General features: G+C 50.5%; 1 protein-coding gene across 3 annotated transcripts in view; it reads right to left on the bottom strand.

Moving 5' to 3' along the window:
* PTPRU (protein tyrosine phosphatase receptor type U) overlaps positions 1 to 17,747 on the bottom strand; it is a 79,371-nt gene that overhangs the window by 20,195 nt on the left and 41,429 nt on the right. For all 3 annotated transcript variants that reach the window (XM_055331630.1, XM_055331631.1, XM_055331632.1), the window contains exons 15-17: positions 11,648 to 11,805; positions 803 to 993; positions 13 to 88 (exon numbers count right to left, since the gene is read on the bottom strand). In XM_055331630.1, the coding sequence (XP_055187605.1) occupies positions 13 to 88; positions 803 to 993; positions 11,648 to 11,805 (425 nt within the window). The remainder of the gene's footprint in view (positions 1 to 12; positions 89 to 802; positions 994 to 11,647; positions 11,806 to 17,747) is intronic.

The following is a 17,747-nucleotide window of genomic DNA, read 5'->3' as shown; positions in this document are numbered from 1 at the left end:
CCCAGGACTCACAGGCAGGCGTGGGCTCTTGCCGGCTACCCTTGACCTTGTCTTTCTTCTTTGTGGCATCCCAGCCTTCAAAGAAGCTCTGCCAGAAGGGAAAGTAAGGCCATAGTCAGCAAGGAAGGGAAACCCCTCCCCTTGTAAGACCCCATCCCCTAACAGGATGGGAGTGAGACCAGGGATAAGGGCCAGATTCAGGGTTCAACGTGGTGCCTAAGATAAAGTCACCGGATATCCCTTTATCAGCAAGGGACTAAATTCAAAGCCAAGCAGTAGGAGGGAGGAAATGAAAAAAGCAGGGGTGGGGGGGTGTCAGGTTTAGGGTAAATCCAGGGGTGAGTTGGGAAGAAGATAAAAGTGAAGGTCAAATGAAGGTTAGAAGGAGGTAGTGTCAGAGTGCAGATGGAGGGAGAATGAGATTCAAATCTGAGTTCAGATGGAATTTAGGATGAGAGTCAGGGTCAAATTCGGGCTGGGTGTTAGGTCAGAGGTCAGGGTCAGTATAGGTAGGTGGTCAGAGTCATATTAGGGAGAAGAGAAGGATCACAAGCAGGGTCTAGATGGAGACAGAGAAGACTGAAGGTCAGACTTCTGGTCAGGATTGGGAGTGGTGTGAGAAACCAAGTCAGTCTGAGATTGGGGGCGGGGTCAAGGTAAAAAAAACTTAGGTTGAGTTAGGGGCTGTCAGAGCAAAGGTCCATCCAGGGCTAGGCTGAGGGTTGCCCAGGGTCAGGGTCCACGGGAGTGAGAAACAGGCAAGGCCCTGGTGAGGGGTCCTGGCAGGACTGGGGCCCTGCACCTCGTACTCCTGCTTGAAGCCATAGCCCTCAGCCGTCTTCATCTGGTTGATGTGCTGCAGGAGGTCGGCCACACGCACTGCAGGGTGCAGCTGCCCCGTGTGATACGGGGAGCCCTTCCGGCCACAGGGACGCCGTGGTGAGCCCCCCAGGAGGCTGCTGGCCTCAGTGACCCCACCACTGCGCTGGTCTCCTGCAGACAGAGGGAGGAAAAGGGGTTCCTGATGCACAATGCCCCCAGCCTGGGGAGCCTCACACAGACTCAAGGCATGGGAGGGGGTGAATGGGCCACATGGAGGGGGTTCCCTGGAGCCAAGAGGCCTGGCCAGTCCCTTCCCTTCTGCTTCAGTTCTTCCATCCGTAAAATGAGCAGGTTGGGTCACGGGGCCTCTGAGGGCCCTTCCAGCCCAGCCCTCCTGGGATCCTGGGGTCCCCTGACTCCATCGGGTTGTTCCTCAGCCTGGACCACCCCGTGACTTCACCGCACTGCCTGCAGGGGGCAGCACTCAGCGGACCCCATGAGAGCACCCCCTCTTCTCTCCCTCTTCCAGAGAACAATCTGGAACAATTGGCAACTCCCAGTAATTACCCCATTCAAAGACAAGCAAATCCCGAAATTAGCTGCTGCTGCCACCCCCTCCACAGATTAACGCGAGACACCTGAATAGAAGCATTTCTCCTGCGTAAGCATTTCCATTGTCAGCCTGTGCGGCGCCCTCAGCCAACTGGGGAACAGGTCGAGAGGTTCACGGTGACACACACGCGCATGCACAAGAGCACACACACACACACCCTGGGAAAACTATCCCCTCCCTCCAGACCCACCCACTCCCCGCTCTTCTGGGGAGATGTTCCCAAGGACATCCCACCCTGATCCCTCAGGTCCTGGGACTGAGCCAAGTGCCCCTCTCGGTCACACCCGCCTCTGGACACTCTCTTAATGCCCAATTCTCTCCTGTCCTGGGTACAATGCAGGAGGCTCAGTCAAGGCCAGCCCTCCACATTTCTCATGGCTCTTCTCTGCCCAAGTGTGAACGAGTAGGGTCAGGTGGGGAACCGTCAGCAGGGCCCAGATGCCAGCCCCTTCCCTTCCCACCACCTCCAACACCCATCTCCTTCTGTTTTTTCCTGATAACCTCATATCCATCCTTCAGATATTGGCCAGAATGAGCCTTTTTTGTAACCTTCTCTGGCACCTGGCCTCTGAGTCCTACTCATGGACAGACAGAATGGATTCATGACACCAGGACAGACCCCTGCACAGCTCAACTCCCCCAAACTCCAAACCCTGTGTCTTCAAATCAAGGGGACCCCCATGCAGGGCAAACTGTCTATGCCACAGTTTGAAAACTGCCTCCAGGCAGACAGGCAGTGCGATGGCACAGCCCACTCTGTTCCTCTTCTCTTGGGGATCAATCCTGAGCTCCCTGTCACCCAATGTCTGAAGACAATTCCTCCACATTTGATCCAGATTTTCTACTTACAGCCAGAGGGCAAGTCACGTGTCAGTTACAGCACTATGGTCAGATACCCCAAGCCCCTGATTCTTCAGATGGAGAAACTGAGGCCCAAAGAAGAGACTTGCCTAATGTAGCAGTTGCGAAACTGCATTCCAGAAAACACTGATGATGGCAGATGACTAAGTGCTACTCCATTAAAAAGGAGAAGAGAAGGAAGATGAGGATGAGTTCTCTGTTTTAAAGGAATCTGTGAAATTCTGGTTGAAATGAAAAAAGTATGTTTCTTCCCTATAAGACCTCCCAGGGCTCCCTACAGATCAGTGTGCATTGTCAATCTCCAAGAGATGAGTAGAAATAGCAATGTTTCACCACCATCTCTCACCACAGAGAGTTTTGTTTGTTTTGTGAAACATCCTCAGGGGAACACAGGGATGACTGTGGTGATTAAGATACAGGCTCTGGGGGCAGCCCGTTGGCTTAGCGGTTTAGCGCCACCTTCAGCCCACGGCATGATCCTGGAGACCCAGGATTGAGTTCCACATCAGGCTCCCTGCATGGAATGGAGCCTGCTTTTCCCTCTGCCTGTCTGTCTGTCTCTCTCTGTGTGTCTCTAATGAATAAATAAAATCTTAAAAAAAAAATTACAGGCCCTGGAGTCAGACAGGCCTGAGATCAAATCCCAGTTCTGTGTGGGACCCTGGGGATGTTACTCTCCCTAAACCTCCCTCAAGTGAAGACAAAAACTGTTGCCATTATGATTATATAAATATTAAATAAGATAATGCCTATAAAGCACCCAGCCCGGTGCCTGGCACATAGCAAGCACCTGCAGATGAGGCTGTGGACATAATTAGTCCCAGGAAGCCAGGGCAGTTGGCTGACTGTAGGGGGCCTTCCTTTCCTGGCCCTTCTCCAACTGCAGGATCCTGGTTCAGGACCTGACAGTTCTGAAGAGCATCTACAACAGATACACAAGCGCAAAGATTTCAAGACAAAGGCTATCTGCTGGCTTGACAAACTGGGAGAGACAGAGGAGTCTTAGGGCTGTTAGTAGAAGCCATGCTGACAGCTCCCTGGAGGGCTCTTGAGGTGTAGCCTCACGTACACGTAGAATCAACTTGCAATGGCTGAAGACAAGCAAAATAATCCCACCTGGTCGGGGTCCTGACTGGAAGTCACAGCCAAATCAGGGTGGCTTCCATCTGAGCCCAAGAAGGACATAAGCTGCTCTATAAAGACCACCAGAAGACAGCAGGGTGTTGAGCCATGATGTTGCCAAGAGGACATTCTACTTCTGAGGCCCAGAGAAGACAGCTCTCCACTGTCCTTGTGTGTGGTCTTCCCCATGGGATTTGAGACACAAGCTCTTCCTCACCCCCACCCCCACCCCCAGGACCAGCTTGGAGGAAGAGGCGAGGGAAGGTGAGAGCCAGCCCTCAGCTTCAGGATGCCTCCTGGGGCTTATTCCAGGCTCTCCCCAGCTCCACACCTTCTGCAAGTACCCAACTGGACAGCTGAGGTCTAGGGAGGGAGGTCCGAGGCCCAGAGGCAAAAGCATTGCGTCTGGAGTCAGAGAGACCTGAATTTGAATTCTGGGTTGAGTCCCTTGACCTCTCTGGGCCTCAGTTTCCCCACGTGAAAATGAAAATCTTCAGACCTTCCTCACAGTAGTCCCCTTCCCCAATTCCCATCGCCTCAGATGAGGACAGGCCCCCAGTTATATGGTCTGGCACCACTCCAGACTGTTCCTTCACTAGTGCAATTAAGATATAACTATAAAGAAACATAGCTTGTAAAAATAGTGAATAATGTCTTACGTATCAAGTGCTTTCATATGTTTGGTGTGATACTCAGGTCACTTAATCCTTAGACTGTTCCTATGATGGGGACGCCTGGGTGGCTCAGTGGTTGAGTATCTGCCACAGCTCAGGGCATGATCCCATGGTCCTGGGATCGAGTCCCACATCCGCGCCCCACAGGGAGCCTGCTTCTCCCTCTGCCCTTGTCTCTGCCTCTCTCTCTGTGTCTCTCATGAATAAATAAATTTTTTAAATCTTCAAAAAAAAATAGACTGTTCCTATGATATACGCACTACGGTTATCCCCAATCCAAATGAGGAAACCAAGGCTGACAAAGGGTAAGTTACCTGGTCATTAAGCAGCAGCATAGGATTCAAACCTGGGCCCTGTTGTCTGGGCCCTGTTGTCTACCCTGCTTTCTCTGTTTCTTTCTTCCTGATAAACAAGAATTCACGGTGATGAAAAGGATCTAGCACTTAATGACAAACCATTTGGCAGGTGGAACCCATTGGCATCCACAGGGGTGAAGAGCTCCAGATGGACAGGGCTTAGAAGGGGCTGAGGGTTTTCACAGGCAGGATTTCAGACACAGAGGTTGGAGAGGGAGGGTCCATTGCCACATCCTGGCAACATCCCAGACAGCTTCCTCACACCATTTACTCAGCGTCAAAAATACCCATGGTAAAAATTCGCAGACTGACGACGCATCGAAATCAACATGGCTTTCTGTTCCACACCACAAAAATCTGGGCTCCTCTGTTTGGAAAGCAAAGAAGGGAGTGGAGGCTAGACCAGCATAGGGTGTGGAGAGAGAGAGAAAAGGGGCTGACCCATGGCCCCTGTCCCCTGAACAGACATCTGCCATAGCCTGTCCCACTCCCCTCCTTCCCAGCAGCCCTGTCCTGTCCAGCCCAGCCCACACTGTCACCACCTTGACCCAAAGGTGCATCTTCTCGAGACCCCAGCAGCACTGATTGTTCCCACCAACCACATGGCAATTAGCCTGGGCCTGACTTCCCTAGGCCACATCACCCCAGCTGTCAATGATCTGGCTGGAGGCAGAGCCCAAGCACCCTGCCCCTCTGGATCTCTCAACGTGACTCAGCAGCAAGGCACACACCCACACTGCCCCCACTTCCCACTCTCCCCGACACCCACTTGAATATCCCACCAATCACACCGCTGCATGTGCTCACCCACTCATGCTGTTGCCTCACCCAGGCATGCCCTTCTTTTCCCATTGCTGCCTGTCCAAATCCTGCCCATGCCGTGCTGAAGGCCCAGCACAAGATGGAAAACAGCTCTTTGCAGCTCAAAGAGACCTGCATTTAAATTCCAGCTCTGCCACTTCCTGGCTGTTTGACAAGTGACTTCCTGTCTCTGAACCCCTCTGTTTTCTCACGTGTAAGATGAGTTGATAATAGCTACCTTGCTGGGCTGGGTGAGAGTTTAATGAGGAAGATCACAAGAACAACATGATAAATACCTGCACGTCTGTGAGTTCGAAAACTTACACAAAATGGGCAAATTCTTAGACAAATAATCACTTACTAAAAGTGTTTGGAAAAAAAAATAGGAAGTTTCAATAGTCCTTGGCTCCTTTAAATAAACTGAATTAAAAGTTTAAAATTTTTCCACAAAGAAAACAGAGGAAAAGATTATTTTACAAGTGAATTCCACCAAACTTTCAAGATGACAATCATTCCCATCTTTCATAATAAGGAAAAAAGAGAAGAGACCTCAGTGCATTTTACAAGGCTAACAGAATCTTGATACTAAAAACCAGACAAGAATAGCACAAAAAGGAAAAAAATCATGGGCCAATCCCACTCTTGAATACAGCTTTGAAATCTTGAACAATATGATACCTATACTGAATCCAACAAGACATAAAAAATACAATGCATCATGACCAGGCTGAATTTATGCCAGGCACTGAAGATTATTTTAACTTTAGAAAATCTGAAAATGGGATCCCTGGGTGGCGCAGCGGTTTGGCGCCTGCCTTTGGCTCAGGGCGCGATCCTGGAGACCCGGGATCGAATCCCACATCGGGCTCCCGGTGCATGGAGCCTGCTTCTCCTTCTGCCTGTGTCTCTGCCTCTCTCTCTCTCATTCTATGTGACTATCATAAATAAATTAAAAAAAAAAAAAAGAAAATCTGAAAATGTCCCTCACCTTGTTAACCTTATTAAAACAAAAAAAGTTTAATGCCCGTTTCAATAAAACCTCTTAGCAAACTAAAACCTGAAACTAAAAACTAAAACTTGTTAACCTGATAAAACATTTCTACCAAAAACTGTAGCAAACTTCATTCTCAGTGTTTAATGTCAGAAGAATTTCTTTTAAAATCAGGAAAACAAGGGGCACCTGGGTGGCTAGTGGCTGAGCGTCTGCCTTTGGCTCAGGGCATGATCCCAGAGTCCTGGGATCCAGTCCCGCATCAGGTTCCCCATAGGGAGCCTGCTTCTCCCTCTGCATATGTTTCTGCCTCTCTCTGTGTTTCTCATGAATAAAAAAATAAAATCTTTTTTAAAAAATCAGGAAAACAAGACAAGGATTCCTGCTATTACCACTTCCATCCAACCCAATGCTGAAGGTCCCAGACAGTGCCATGCAGAAAGACAAGGGACAAAAGGAAAGGAAATGAGACAGAAGAAACAAAATTGTCTGTATTTACAGACCCTTTGATCATACTCAGAAAACCTGAAAGATTCTACAAATGAAAATTAATAAATAAGGTTATCAAGGACCATGGATATGTTTTATATATATATACACACATATATATATTAAAAATCAACTATATTTCTCTATATGGGCAGCCATTAGAAATGCAATATTTTAAAAGTGTACCATTTATCTTGGGAAAACTGGACATCCACGTGAAAAAAAAAATGGATTTGGACCATTACCTCACACTATATACAGAAATTAACTCAAACTATATCAAAGACCTCAATGTAAGGCCCAACACTATAAAACTCTTAGAAGAGGGACACCTGGGTGGCTCTGTTGGTTGAGTGCCCATCTGACTCTTGACTTTGGCTCATGTCATGATCTCAGAATCATGAGATCAAACCCCACATTGGGCTTTATACTGAGCATAGATCCTGCTTGAGATTCCCTCTCCAGATACTGCCCCTCCTCCACCCCCACTCACATGCTCTTTGTTTCTCCAAAATAATCATAATCATAATAATTGTTTTTAAAGGATAATTTTTTTAAACTCTTAGAAGAAAACAGAGGACAAAAGCTTCATAACAATGGATTTGACAATGATTTCTTGGCTATGACACCAAAAGCATAGGCAACAAGAGAGAAAAATGGACAAACTGGACCTCATGAAAATTTTTACAATTTTGTGCAACGAAAGACACAGTCTACAGAGTAAAAAGCCAATCTGAGAAGAGGAGAAAATGTGTACAAAGCATATATCTGCTAAGGGATTAATATCTAAAATACAGAGAGAACTCTTAAAACTCTACAACAAAGAAATAAAAAAACCCAAATCAAAAATGTGCAAAGGGCTGAAAGAGATATTTCTCTAAAGAAGACACACAAATGGCACATGCTCAAGGTGACAGCACTCATTAGAGAAATGCAGAGCAAAACTTCAGTGAGATACCACTTCAACAACCACTGGAATGGCTACTATCAAAAACAAAAACAAAAACCCAGAAAATAACCTGAATTACAAGGATGTGGAGAAACTGGAGCCCCTGTGCACTGCTGGAGGGTATGCCAGACAGCACGGCCATTGGAAATCTGTACGGTGGTTGCTCAAAAAATTAAAAATAGAATTACCATATGATCCAGCAATTCTACTTCTGGCTGTGTACCCAAAAGAATTGAATTAGGGTCTCAAAAAGATACATGTTATACTTATGTTCACAGCAGCATTCTTCACAAGAGCTAAAAAATGGAAGCAATCTACATGTCCATGGGTGGATGAATGAATAAGCAAAATATGGTACATACATGCCACAGAATATTCATTAGCCTTAAGAAGGAAAAAAATTTTGAAAAATGCTACATGATGAAAGAAGCTTGAAAACATTCAGCTAAGTGACATAAGCCAGTCACAAAAAAGACAAATGCTCTATGATTCCACGTATATGAGATAATTAGAGTAGTCAAATTCACAGACACGGCAAGTAGAATGGTGGTTGCTGGGGGCTGGGAAGAGGCAGGAATGGGGAGTTACCGCTTCATGGGAACAGAGTTTCAGTTTCACAAGATGAACAGAGCTAGGGGGCTGGATAATGGTGATGGCTGCACATTATGCATGTGTTTAATACCACCAAACCCCACACTTAAGAACAGTTAAGATGGTAAATTCCACGTTAGTTGTATTTTACTGCACACACCCACACAATGTACGATTTGCAATGGAAATCAAAAATACAAGGGACCTGAGGGTACATCTAACAAAAGAGGTGCAGAATTTTATGGAGAAAATCACTGAAAGACACTCAAGACCTAAATATATAGGGTGATATATATCCCCTTCTTGGATGCACAATTTCAGATGTCAGTTCTCCCCAGATTGATCTCAGTTCTCCCCAGATTGATCCAAACATTTGATACAAATCCACCCAACAAAGTTTTCCAAGTAACTTGAAAAGATGATTCTAAAATGTATGAGAAAGAGGGAAGCGTGGGTGGTTCAATCGGTTCAGCATCCAACTCTTGATTTCGGCTCTGGTCGTGATCTCAGGGTTGTGAGATCAAGCCCCACATCAGGCTTCCACCAAGCATGGAGCCTGCTTGAGATTCTCTCTTTCCCTCTCCATCTGCCTCTCTGCCACCCTGCTTGTACACAATCAATCAATCAATAAAACATAAGAGAAAGAGAATGAGGACAAATAATAGCCAAGACATCCCTGATGAGGAGCAAAGCCGGGAGAATGCGATGTCTCAGACACCAAGACTTAGAGAACTCTAGCAATGAGGCAATGAGGTATCAACAGACACACAAATGACCAAATCAGCCCATCAAAGAGAATGAGGAGCCAAAAAACAACCTACCAACATACAGAAGCATGGTCTCTGAAGAGAGTGGCTCCACAACGAATGATGAAAGTACAAAGTATAGGGGCACCTGGGTGGCTCAGTGGTTGAGCATCTGCCTTTGGCTCAGGGCATGATCCTGGGGTCCTGGGATTGAGTCCTGAATCAGGCTCCTCATGGGGAGCCTGCTTCTCTCTCTGCCTATGTCTCTGCCTCTCTTTCTCTGTCTCTCATGAATAAATAAAATCTCGTAAAAGGGGGATCCTTGGGTGGCTCAGCAATTCAGCACCTGCCTTTGGCCCAGGGCGTGATCCTGGAGTCCCGGGATCGAGTCCCGCATCCGGCTCCTGGCATGGAGCCTGCTTCTCCCTCTGCCTGTGTCTCTGCCTCTCTCTCTCTCTCTCTCTCATTCTATCATGAATAAATTTTTTAAAAATTTTAATCTTGGGATCCCTGGGTGGCACAGCGGTTTGGCGCCTGCCTTTGGCCCAGGGCGCGATCCTGGAGACCCCGGATCGAATTCCATATCGGGCTTCTGGTGCATGGAGCCTGCTTCTCCCTCTGCCTATGTCTCTGCCTCTCTCTCTGTGTGTGTGACTATCATAAATAAATAAATAAATATATATATATATATATATTTTAAAAATTTTAATCTTAAAAAAATTTTAATCTTTTAAAAAAAGAAAAAAGTACAAAGTATAACAGAAGCTAGGACATGAGTTGCTACAGAAAAAAATTAAATAAATAAAAGAAAATATAAAAAAAGAAAATCCTTCATTCCTATGACACACAAAAATCAATCACAGATGGATAAAGATTGAAATGTGCAATGCAAAAATATAAAAAGGTTTGGAAAAAAGTAAAAAATATTTTATGACCCTGCAAAGGAAGCATTCTTGAAGGAAACACAAAAAGTAGAAATCAAAAAGTAAAAGACTGATGAACTCAACTAAATTAAAATAAAAACGTGTTCCTCCAAAGACACTATAAATAACCTGCGAAGATGAGCCACAAATTGAGAGAAGATATTTGCAATTCATCAGTGAAAAGTGATTATCATCCTAAATATATAAAGAACTCCTAAGAACCACTAAGAAAGCAACAGAAAACCTAATAGAAAATTAGGTAAAAGGCATGAACAGGCATTTCAGGAAAAAAGAAAGCTGAATGGCCAATAATGATTTGAAACTATACTCAACCTCATTAGTAATCAGAGAAATGCAAATTAAGACTATAGAGAATCACCATTTTATACAAACTAGTTTGGCAAAAGGGAAGAAGCCTGGCAAATTCTGAGCTTGCCGCAGAGCAGCAGAAGCTCTGTGTCGCTGCTGCCGGCCGTGAGCACAGGCGAAGCCACTCTGGGACACAGCTCGGTTCCATCTTCCAGAGGGGAGCCAGCACACACTCCTGCTGGCTGCTTCGCATATGTCCTATTGCAGGTGCATCTGGAGATCCACTTAAGAACATTCAGAGCAGCCTCATTTGTAATAACAAGAAAACTGGAAGCAAATGAGATGTCACTGGATGGAGGAATGGAGGAAGGGAGATATAAAGTGCGATACATTCACATAATGGAAAACTATACATCAGAGAAAACAAAAAAAAAAACACACAGTGAAACCTCCACCTGGGCAAATAGGAGAAACACAATGCTGAGCTGAGAAATAGTGTGACTGCATTTTTACAAAGCCCCAAAACGAGCAAAGCTATATAATACACTGGGGATGCATGTACCATGGTAAACCTACTCCCCAAAAGGTAAGGAAATAACAGACAAATTAAATTTGTCTAATTTGAAATAACAAATTTCAGGGGGGTGTTTATGTCTAAGAAGAATAGAGGGCATATCCTTAGGGAGGGACACCCAGAAGATGTCTTAATTCACCGGTATTTGTTGTATTATCACTGCGTGACTTCCACAAACGTTAGATATTTTCTTTTGTACAAATCAACACTAAATAAAATAAAAAGATGTGTGAGGAGGTACTAATTCACACCATATCCTGCCTGCATGCTGGGCCCAGCACTAACTAGATGATGTAATAGCCAACTCAGTGTTCCAGCAGACCTACTGGCAGAGGTGATCTTTAGCCCCGTTTTGTACATGAGGAAGCAGACATCCAGAGAGGTTGAGCAGCTTGCCCCAGGTCACACAGCCAAGGGGATGTGAGCTCCCCAGGTCTGTCTGACTCCAGAGCAATCTTTCTTAACCACTGGTCCCCTGCCTCTCCCGCAGCAGGTGCTCAACAGGCTCAAGACTGCTCTAGCTCCCTCTGATCACACAGTACCACTCCTTTCTCTCAGTCCCCAGAGCACTTTCCACAATCAGCATATGACCTTGTATTCCTCCCCTGTGAGTCTAGTCCTCCATTTTCCTAAAGCTCCTCCAATGCAAAAGTAATACCCGTGCCTCCTCTGCATTGCCAGCACCAGGACTGGTACCCAGCAGGAGCACAACAGATGCTTCATTTGGGGTGAGGTGTTAACAGAACTCATCAGAGGGGCTCGGTACTACTGGCTCAGGCATGGAATCCCACAGCCACGGGGAAGAGCAGGAGGGTCAGGCACTCACCTCGGGGGCTATAGCCATGGGTGTCCATGAAGGAGAGGCCCAGCCGCTCGTCCTCCTGCAGGGTGCTCTGGTCCGTGAAGCTCCGGTCCACGGCACTCATCATGTGGGTCTTCTCCTGGCGGTAGTTGACAGTGGCCTTGGTCATGTTCACAGGTTTCCTGCAGAGAGGGGTTGACAAGAGCCATGGGTGCTGAGCTGGGCAGGACAACACCTAGAGGTGGATGGGGAGGCCCCACAGTCAGGGGGCCTTGAGGCTAGGTGGCATTCTAGAATCATCTCTGAATACTGAGAGGGCTCTGCTCACCAGAGGGCTCTGCTCAGCTGCCCATCCTAACCCCTACGAGGGACTGGGCAGAGACCCTGGGGACCTCTGCTGAGAACAAGGGATGGAGCAGCAGTGGCATCAGGCTGGGACCTGGCTCCTGTCACTGGCCTGGAGGGCTCAGGAAATGGGAAGGGTAGTCACTCTGGGACTATTTTGGTGTCACAGCAGTCACCCCATCCAAACTAGGAAGATGACTGCCCCAGCTCCAGCCCCAGCACGCCCCCAGATCCCTCCTCCTTTCTGCCATCCTCATCAAACATGTGCCCTGAGAACCCCACATGGGGGTGGACTATGCTCCCCCTTCATGGCAGAGAGTCTGGCCGCTGCTTAGCCAGTGCTCAGGACTCTTCCTCTGGGCAGGGAATGAACTCCAACTGGTTTTTCTATACCCAGAACCCCCAGGATGGTCCCACCACAGGCCACATAAGAGCATGTAAAGAGATCCACACAGGCTCCATATTCCTGCCACCGCCCTCCTGTCCATGCAGCCACTGGAAGCAGCAGAGGGAGAAGGCAAGAGGCCGGGTCCCTCCTGAAAGGACTGGGAAGAGGCCCGGGAAGACGCCCCTAGCACAAGGCCCTGCACAGCCCAGGCCTCCAGCCCAGTTTTACAGATGAGGATGGCAGTTTGTGACCCCACAGGACTCCAAGGGAAGGGGGGGAAGCACAGGGGGCACAGCTCCATGCCCAAGGAGCTGAGCAAAAGGGAAAGAGCAAGTAACTTGGGACATGTCTTGAGACCCGTCTTGAGACCTGTGGAGCCAGAGGCCCAATCACAGGGAAGGCTTAAGATGAGATAGCCATTCACCCTGCCGGGCCCTACAGCATGCAGGATGAGGGGTATACTCGAGAGACGACTTCTGGGTTAAGAGGGCTCAAGAATCTTGACCATCAGTGGAGATAAAGAGGCCAAGGAAGGGATCTTTCCAGATAGGCAAACTCTAATCAATCTATCCCTGCTCAAGAGCTGTCTGGGGTAGGGGAAGACTGGATGGATGCCCTAACCACCAGGCTCTGGGCATCACCCTCACTGTGGCCCAGGGCAGAGCCCAGGACCCCTTGGTGGGCAGGTGAAGAGAAGCCTCTGCAGCTGTGACCTTGACAGTGGACATTAGAGAGAAGGTGGAGGGGGAAGGGGGGATGGGGAGGGGGGGTGAGGAGGGGACAAGGGAATCAGGAGGCTGAGAGGAGGAGGAGGGGGAGGGGGAGGGACAGTAAGGGACAACGAGGAGGAGAGAGACAGGGAAGGGGACAGAGCGAGGGAGGGACAGGCAAACACCAGCAAACCACCTGGAGGACAGACAGAGGCCCGAGGACAGAGCACAGCAGCCAGGCGGCCGGGAGGCAGGCTCCAGGGCTGCCCGAGGGCTCCGTCCCTGCCCGGCCCCTCGGTTCCCTGGGGGGGGGGGGGGGGGGGCTCCGAGCACCAACCACCCAGACCCACAGGAGCCAGAAGCCAGAGGGACCCCGAGCTCTGCCGGCCGCCAGCTGGCCTCGGGGGACAGTCAGCACACGGAACGTGACGCAGACACTCGGAAATGTCCTGCACTTAGGTTCAAACAGGAGCTGCCCGGGCAGAGAGGGCCGCCGGCCGCCTCGAGGCGGTTCCTGTAAAGGCCCCTGGAGGCTCCCCCGAGCCCCCGGGGTTCGCTCGCTGGAGAAGCCAGTGGACCCTGGGCGAAGTCCATGCAATGAGAGGGCCCAGGAGGAGGGGCTGGGAGGCCACCGTCCCCTGGGCTGCTCTGGGGCCACCTGAGGCTGCTCTGCACGGAGGGAGAAGAGGCACAGGTACAGGGAATGTTCTGGAAGGCTTGCAGAGTCAGAGAACCACCAGGAGACCAGGGAGTCAGACGGGGCCCGGGGGGTCACTGAGCTCTGGCACTTGGTGTGACCTCTGACGAGTCCCTTAACCTCTTTGGGCCTCGGTCTCCTCATCAGTAACACGGGGGCGGGGGGGATCACAGGGCTGCTTCTCAGGGTGGCCGTGAGGATTCTGTGCGAAGACCTGAGCCCACAGAGAAGCACCCAGACAGGTGGGTCTGAAGAGCCCGAGGCCGCCCGGCTGGAGAGGGGGCTCGTGGGGACCTGAGAGCCGTGTGCACCGTGGGGACAGCTGCCAGGGTGGGGATGGGCCTGCCTGTGACACGCACACACGTGCACGACCGTGGACCCTGGAGAGGGAGCCGTGCGAGGCCCTCCACACGGGGAGGAGGACACCGGGCCCACGGGGGTGGCGCCGAGCTACTTACGGGTAGTAGGAGTAGGCATAGTGGTCCCTCCTGGCAGCGTGCAAAGAGAACAGCACAGTTGGGCCCCTGGTCCTGCCACAAGGTGGGCCGAGGGCGGCACCAGCCAGCAGAGGGGGGCCTGGTGCTTGCTGTGCTGGGGCAGCGCTGGCCAGGGACTGGACGGGTTGGAAGGACCTTCCCTGTCCCAAGGGCTGGCTGGGCTCAGTCGTTGAAAACCAAGACCTGAGGCCCCTTCCAGAACCTTCCCCAAGCCTGCCGCTGGAGGGAGGAGGTGGGGAAAGGGCCTGGGGAAGCAGAGCTTTCACAGTCACACACACACAGACACAGAAATACGCATGCTTGCACACTCACACAGACACACTCGTGTGGATACATACGCATTCACTCATACAGAGACCAGCACTGACACACTCATGCACCCGCACAGACATACACACATGCAGACACTTGTATACACGTACTGGAACACACACAATGACACACACTCACGGGACACAGGCACAGGTGTGTATTCACAAACACACTGCTGCACAGATGGGCACACTCACACACAGACACCCTCCCTCAGGAACTCACAGGTGACTGGGCTCTCCCCAACACCCCCCACCCCTCAGGCCCAATGTCACTCACACCTGCAGGCCCCTCTGCCCCTGAGGGCTCAGCCCCCTGCATACACCTGTGCCTGGGAGGGACCCTGGGTGGGGGCAGGGGGCAGGAGGAGAGGGCTCCAGCTGGACTCCAGGGCAGAGGGGAGGCCCGCTCTCCCCAACCCAGACTGCCCCTGAGTGTGGGGTCCTTCAGAGGAGCCAGGCCGCCCCCTCTGGGCACCCAAAGCATAGCTTGGGTCTGATCCCACTTGGCAGGTGGGGAAGCTGAGTCCCAGAGAGTCATGGTCAGCCCAGGGCAGATCACAGGACCCTGACCCCCAAACCAGCCCCCTCCTGAAGTCCCATCCAGACACATCCACGGCTCCTCCATTCACCTGTCCCCACACCACCCTGCCAGCAGGGACCCCAGTGAACAGCCTTCCACCAGGGAAATCCTGCAGACTGGGGGAAGGGGAGGAGAGAAGAGTGGAAGGCTGGGGCCCAGAGAGGGCAGGGGAGTGCCTGGAGGCCTCACAGCCATCCCAGGAAAGGAGGGTGGGGCAGGTGCAGGTCCATGGCTGGTCATGGGGGGCCTTCCCGAAGAGGAGGGGGATGGCTGAAGGAAAGGCATTCTGGTCTCAGTTATAATGTCATGACTTTTCAAGGGCCTCCCAAAAGGCTCCCCCATAATTGCCAATTCTATTGTGTCACTTTTACCCTCTCTCTGCACCCCGACTCCAGCACCCTGTTCTTTTCACAATTTGTAATTATCCATTTGCACTGTTTCTGGTTTAACTCCAGGCTCCACATGAGCTACAAGGCACAAGAGACCAGCATCCTTGTCTCTCTTGCCTACTGCTGGATCCAGGGGTCTAGGACAGTGCCCAGGACATTATAATCCCCCAATAAATATTGCATTGAATTGAGTAATCAAGAGGAAAAATAAATAAAAGGACTCCACCTCTATGAGCATCCATAGCCTCCTCCAAATGAGTGAGATTAATAATGACCCTGCCCAAGGGGCCCTGCTGTCCGCCCAGCTCCCCCTGCCTCCTTCCTGCTGCTGAGCTGGGAGCTAGGGGAGTCAGGAGGACCTCACTCCCCAAGCCCAGACCCTGGGGATACACAGCCAACAGGACAGAAACTTCTCTACTTCATGGTGCTCTCAGTCCAGCAGGGAAGAAAACCAATTGAGCAAAGCACAAATAAGTGAATGACCAAGTGGAGGGAGAAGAAAGTACTGCATAGGAGAAGCATGGAGTTCATGGGGTTCTGGAAGCAGAACAAAGGACCCAACCTGGCCTGGGGCATTCCCCTAGTACAGAGGCATCCAGGCTCACTGTCCCCCCAGGGCAGGGTGGGGTGGAGCACCTGACCTCCCTCCCCCTGGCTCCCCACCCACTGCCTTCCATACCCACTCTTGCCCCTGGCCACCACCTTCTTCTGACAAGGACACACAGGGTGGTGACTGGCTGTCAGCCTTCCCTCCGCAGCCTCGTAACCTGTTCATGAAGTTCAGTGTGACCACTCTGTTTCTGCCAGACCTGCTCTGTCCCCTGACAACCCACAAGGCAGATTGGGGGAGCCCTGAGGAACACGGTAGGCCCTGAAGGCAAGGATAGGATTTAGGGGGATGCAATGAAGTGCGATACAGTGGGACTGAATGGCTTTTAGAGGAAGAAAGGAAGGGAGCCTGAGGGGATCTCAGGGGCTTCAGGGGTAGCCTGGAAGGGTTTATGGGGTAGCAACTGTGTAGAGTGCAGGGTTTCCTTCCTGGATGGAGTGAGGCTCCATCCAGCAGCATCTCTGACTCATCCTCTCCTGGGCGCAATGTTCTCTGCCGAGTGGGTGACATCCTCCACTCAGCCAATCCTCTCTCCTTGAAGGATAGATTTCTAGGGCCTCAAATACTACCTGCAACCCCCCAAAATCTGATGACTCCCCTACAGCCCTGACCATCTGCCCCACTCCCCACCCCACCCCATCCCACCCCCAGAGCTAACGTCCAGGTCTCCCGCAGGGGAGGAGGACAGGAACTTGCCAATTCTGGGCACCTACTGTGCGCCAGCCATAGTGAGGCCCTTCACATCCCAGGCCCTCAGGAGCACGGGTTTTGGAGTCAGGACTGGATTCAAACCAGGCCCTGTCACTTACCCGAGTGACACGGTCAAGTCGTTCAATTACAGTTTCCTCATCTGTGAGAAGGAGCTCAGACCTGCTTCATGGGTCAGTATTCAAGAAGGAAATGTTCTCTGATGTATTCCGCGTGCCAGAACAGTGCCTGGCACAGAGTAGGTGCTCAGTAACTAATGCTCTAGTGGACGGTGTGTGTAAAGCCCTTGGTACATAGTAATACTCATCAGATAGTAAATTTTTTTATCTCTGGAAGCCGTGTAGTGGCTAGGGAAGGGAAAAATCAGCTCAATGCCCTGGACAGGCCAATGCCACCTCACTGGCACACCTATCACCAGACTCTCTGGGAGGGTCTCTCTCTGCCAGTGCCTGGCCTCAGGAAAGGAAGCCCTCATCAGCTCTCCCTCATCCCCCTTGATCTATTTATCTGGTCCTGGCAACCCTGAGATCCAGCACCAGCCCAGAAGCAGCAGTGCAGAGCCCAGGTGGGGAGAGGGTTCCCTGGGTGACCTTGGACAAGTCTATGTCCCCTTGGGGCTCAATATCTCCATCCTTCCATTAAGGTGCTTGGACCACAGTGTCCTGGGGCTGCCTGATAGGGAATGAAGGGGAGGAGAGGAGGGGAACCAGAGAGGTCTCAGAAGCCTCCACCCCTGCTCCAACCACAGGCTCAGCCTTCATCTGCTCCGTGTACTGGGCCTCCCAGGGGAGGTTTAGGTGCTGTTTTGAAAACAAGTTCTGTTGCTTTAAGAAGATTTGAAAACCACTAGATTAGATGCTTTTGAACTTCCTAGGCAGTTCTCACT

This window comes from Nyctereutes procyonoides, unplaced genomic scaffold (genome assembly GCF_905146905.1).
Source record: "Nyctereutes procyonoides isolate TBG_1078 unplaced genomic scaffold, NYPRO_anot_genome, whole genome shotgun sequence".
NCBI lineage: Eukaryota > Metazoa > Chordata > Mammalia > Carnivora > Canidae > Nyctereutes > Nyctereutes procyonoides.
The sequence above is the reverse complement of the archived record's forward strand: the minus strand, read 5'-3'. Positions and strand labels throughout refer to the sequence as shown.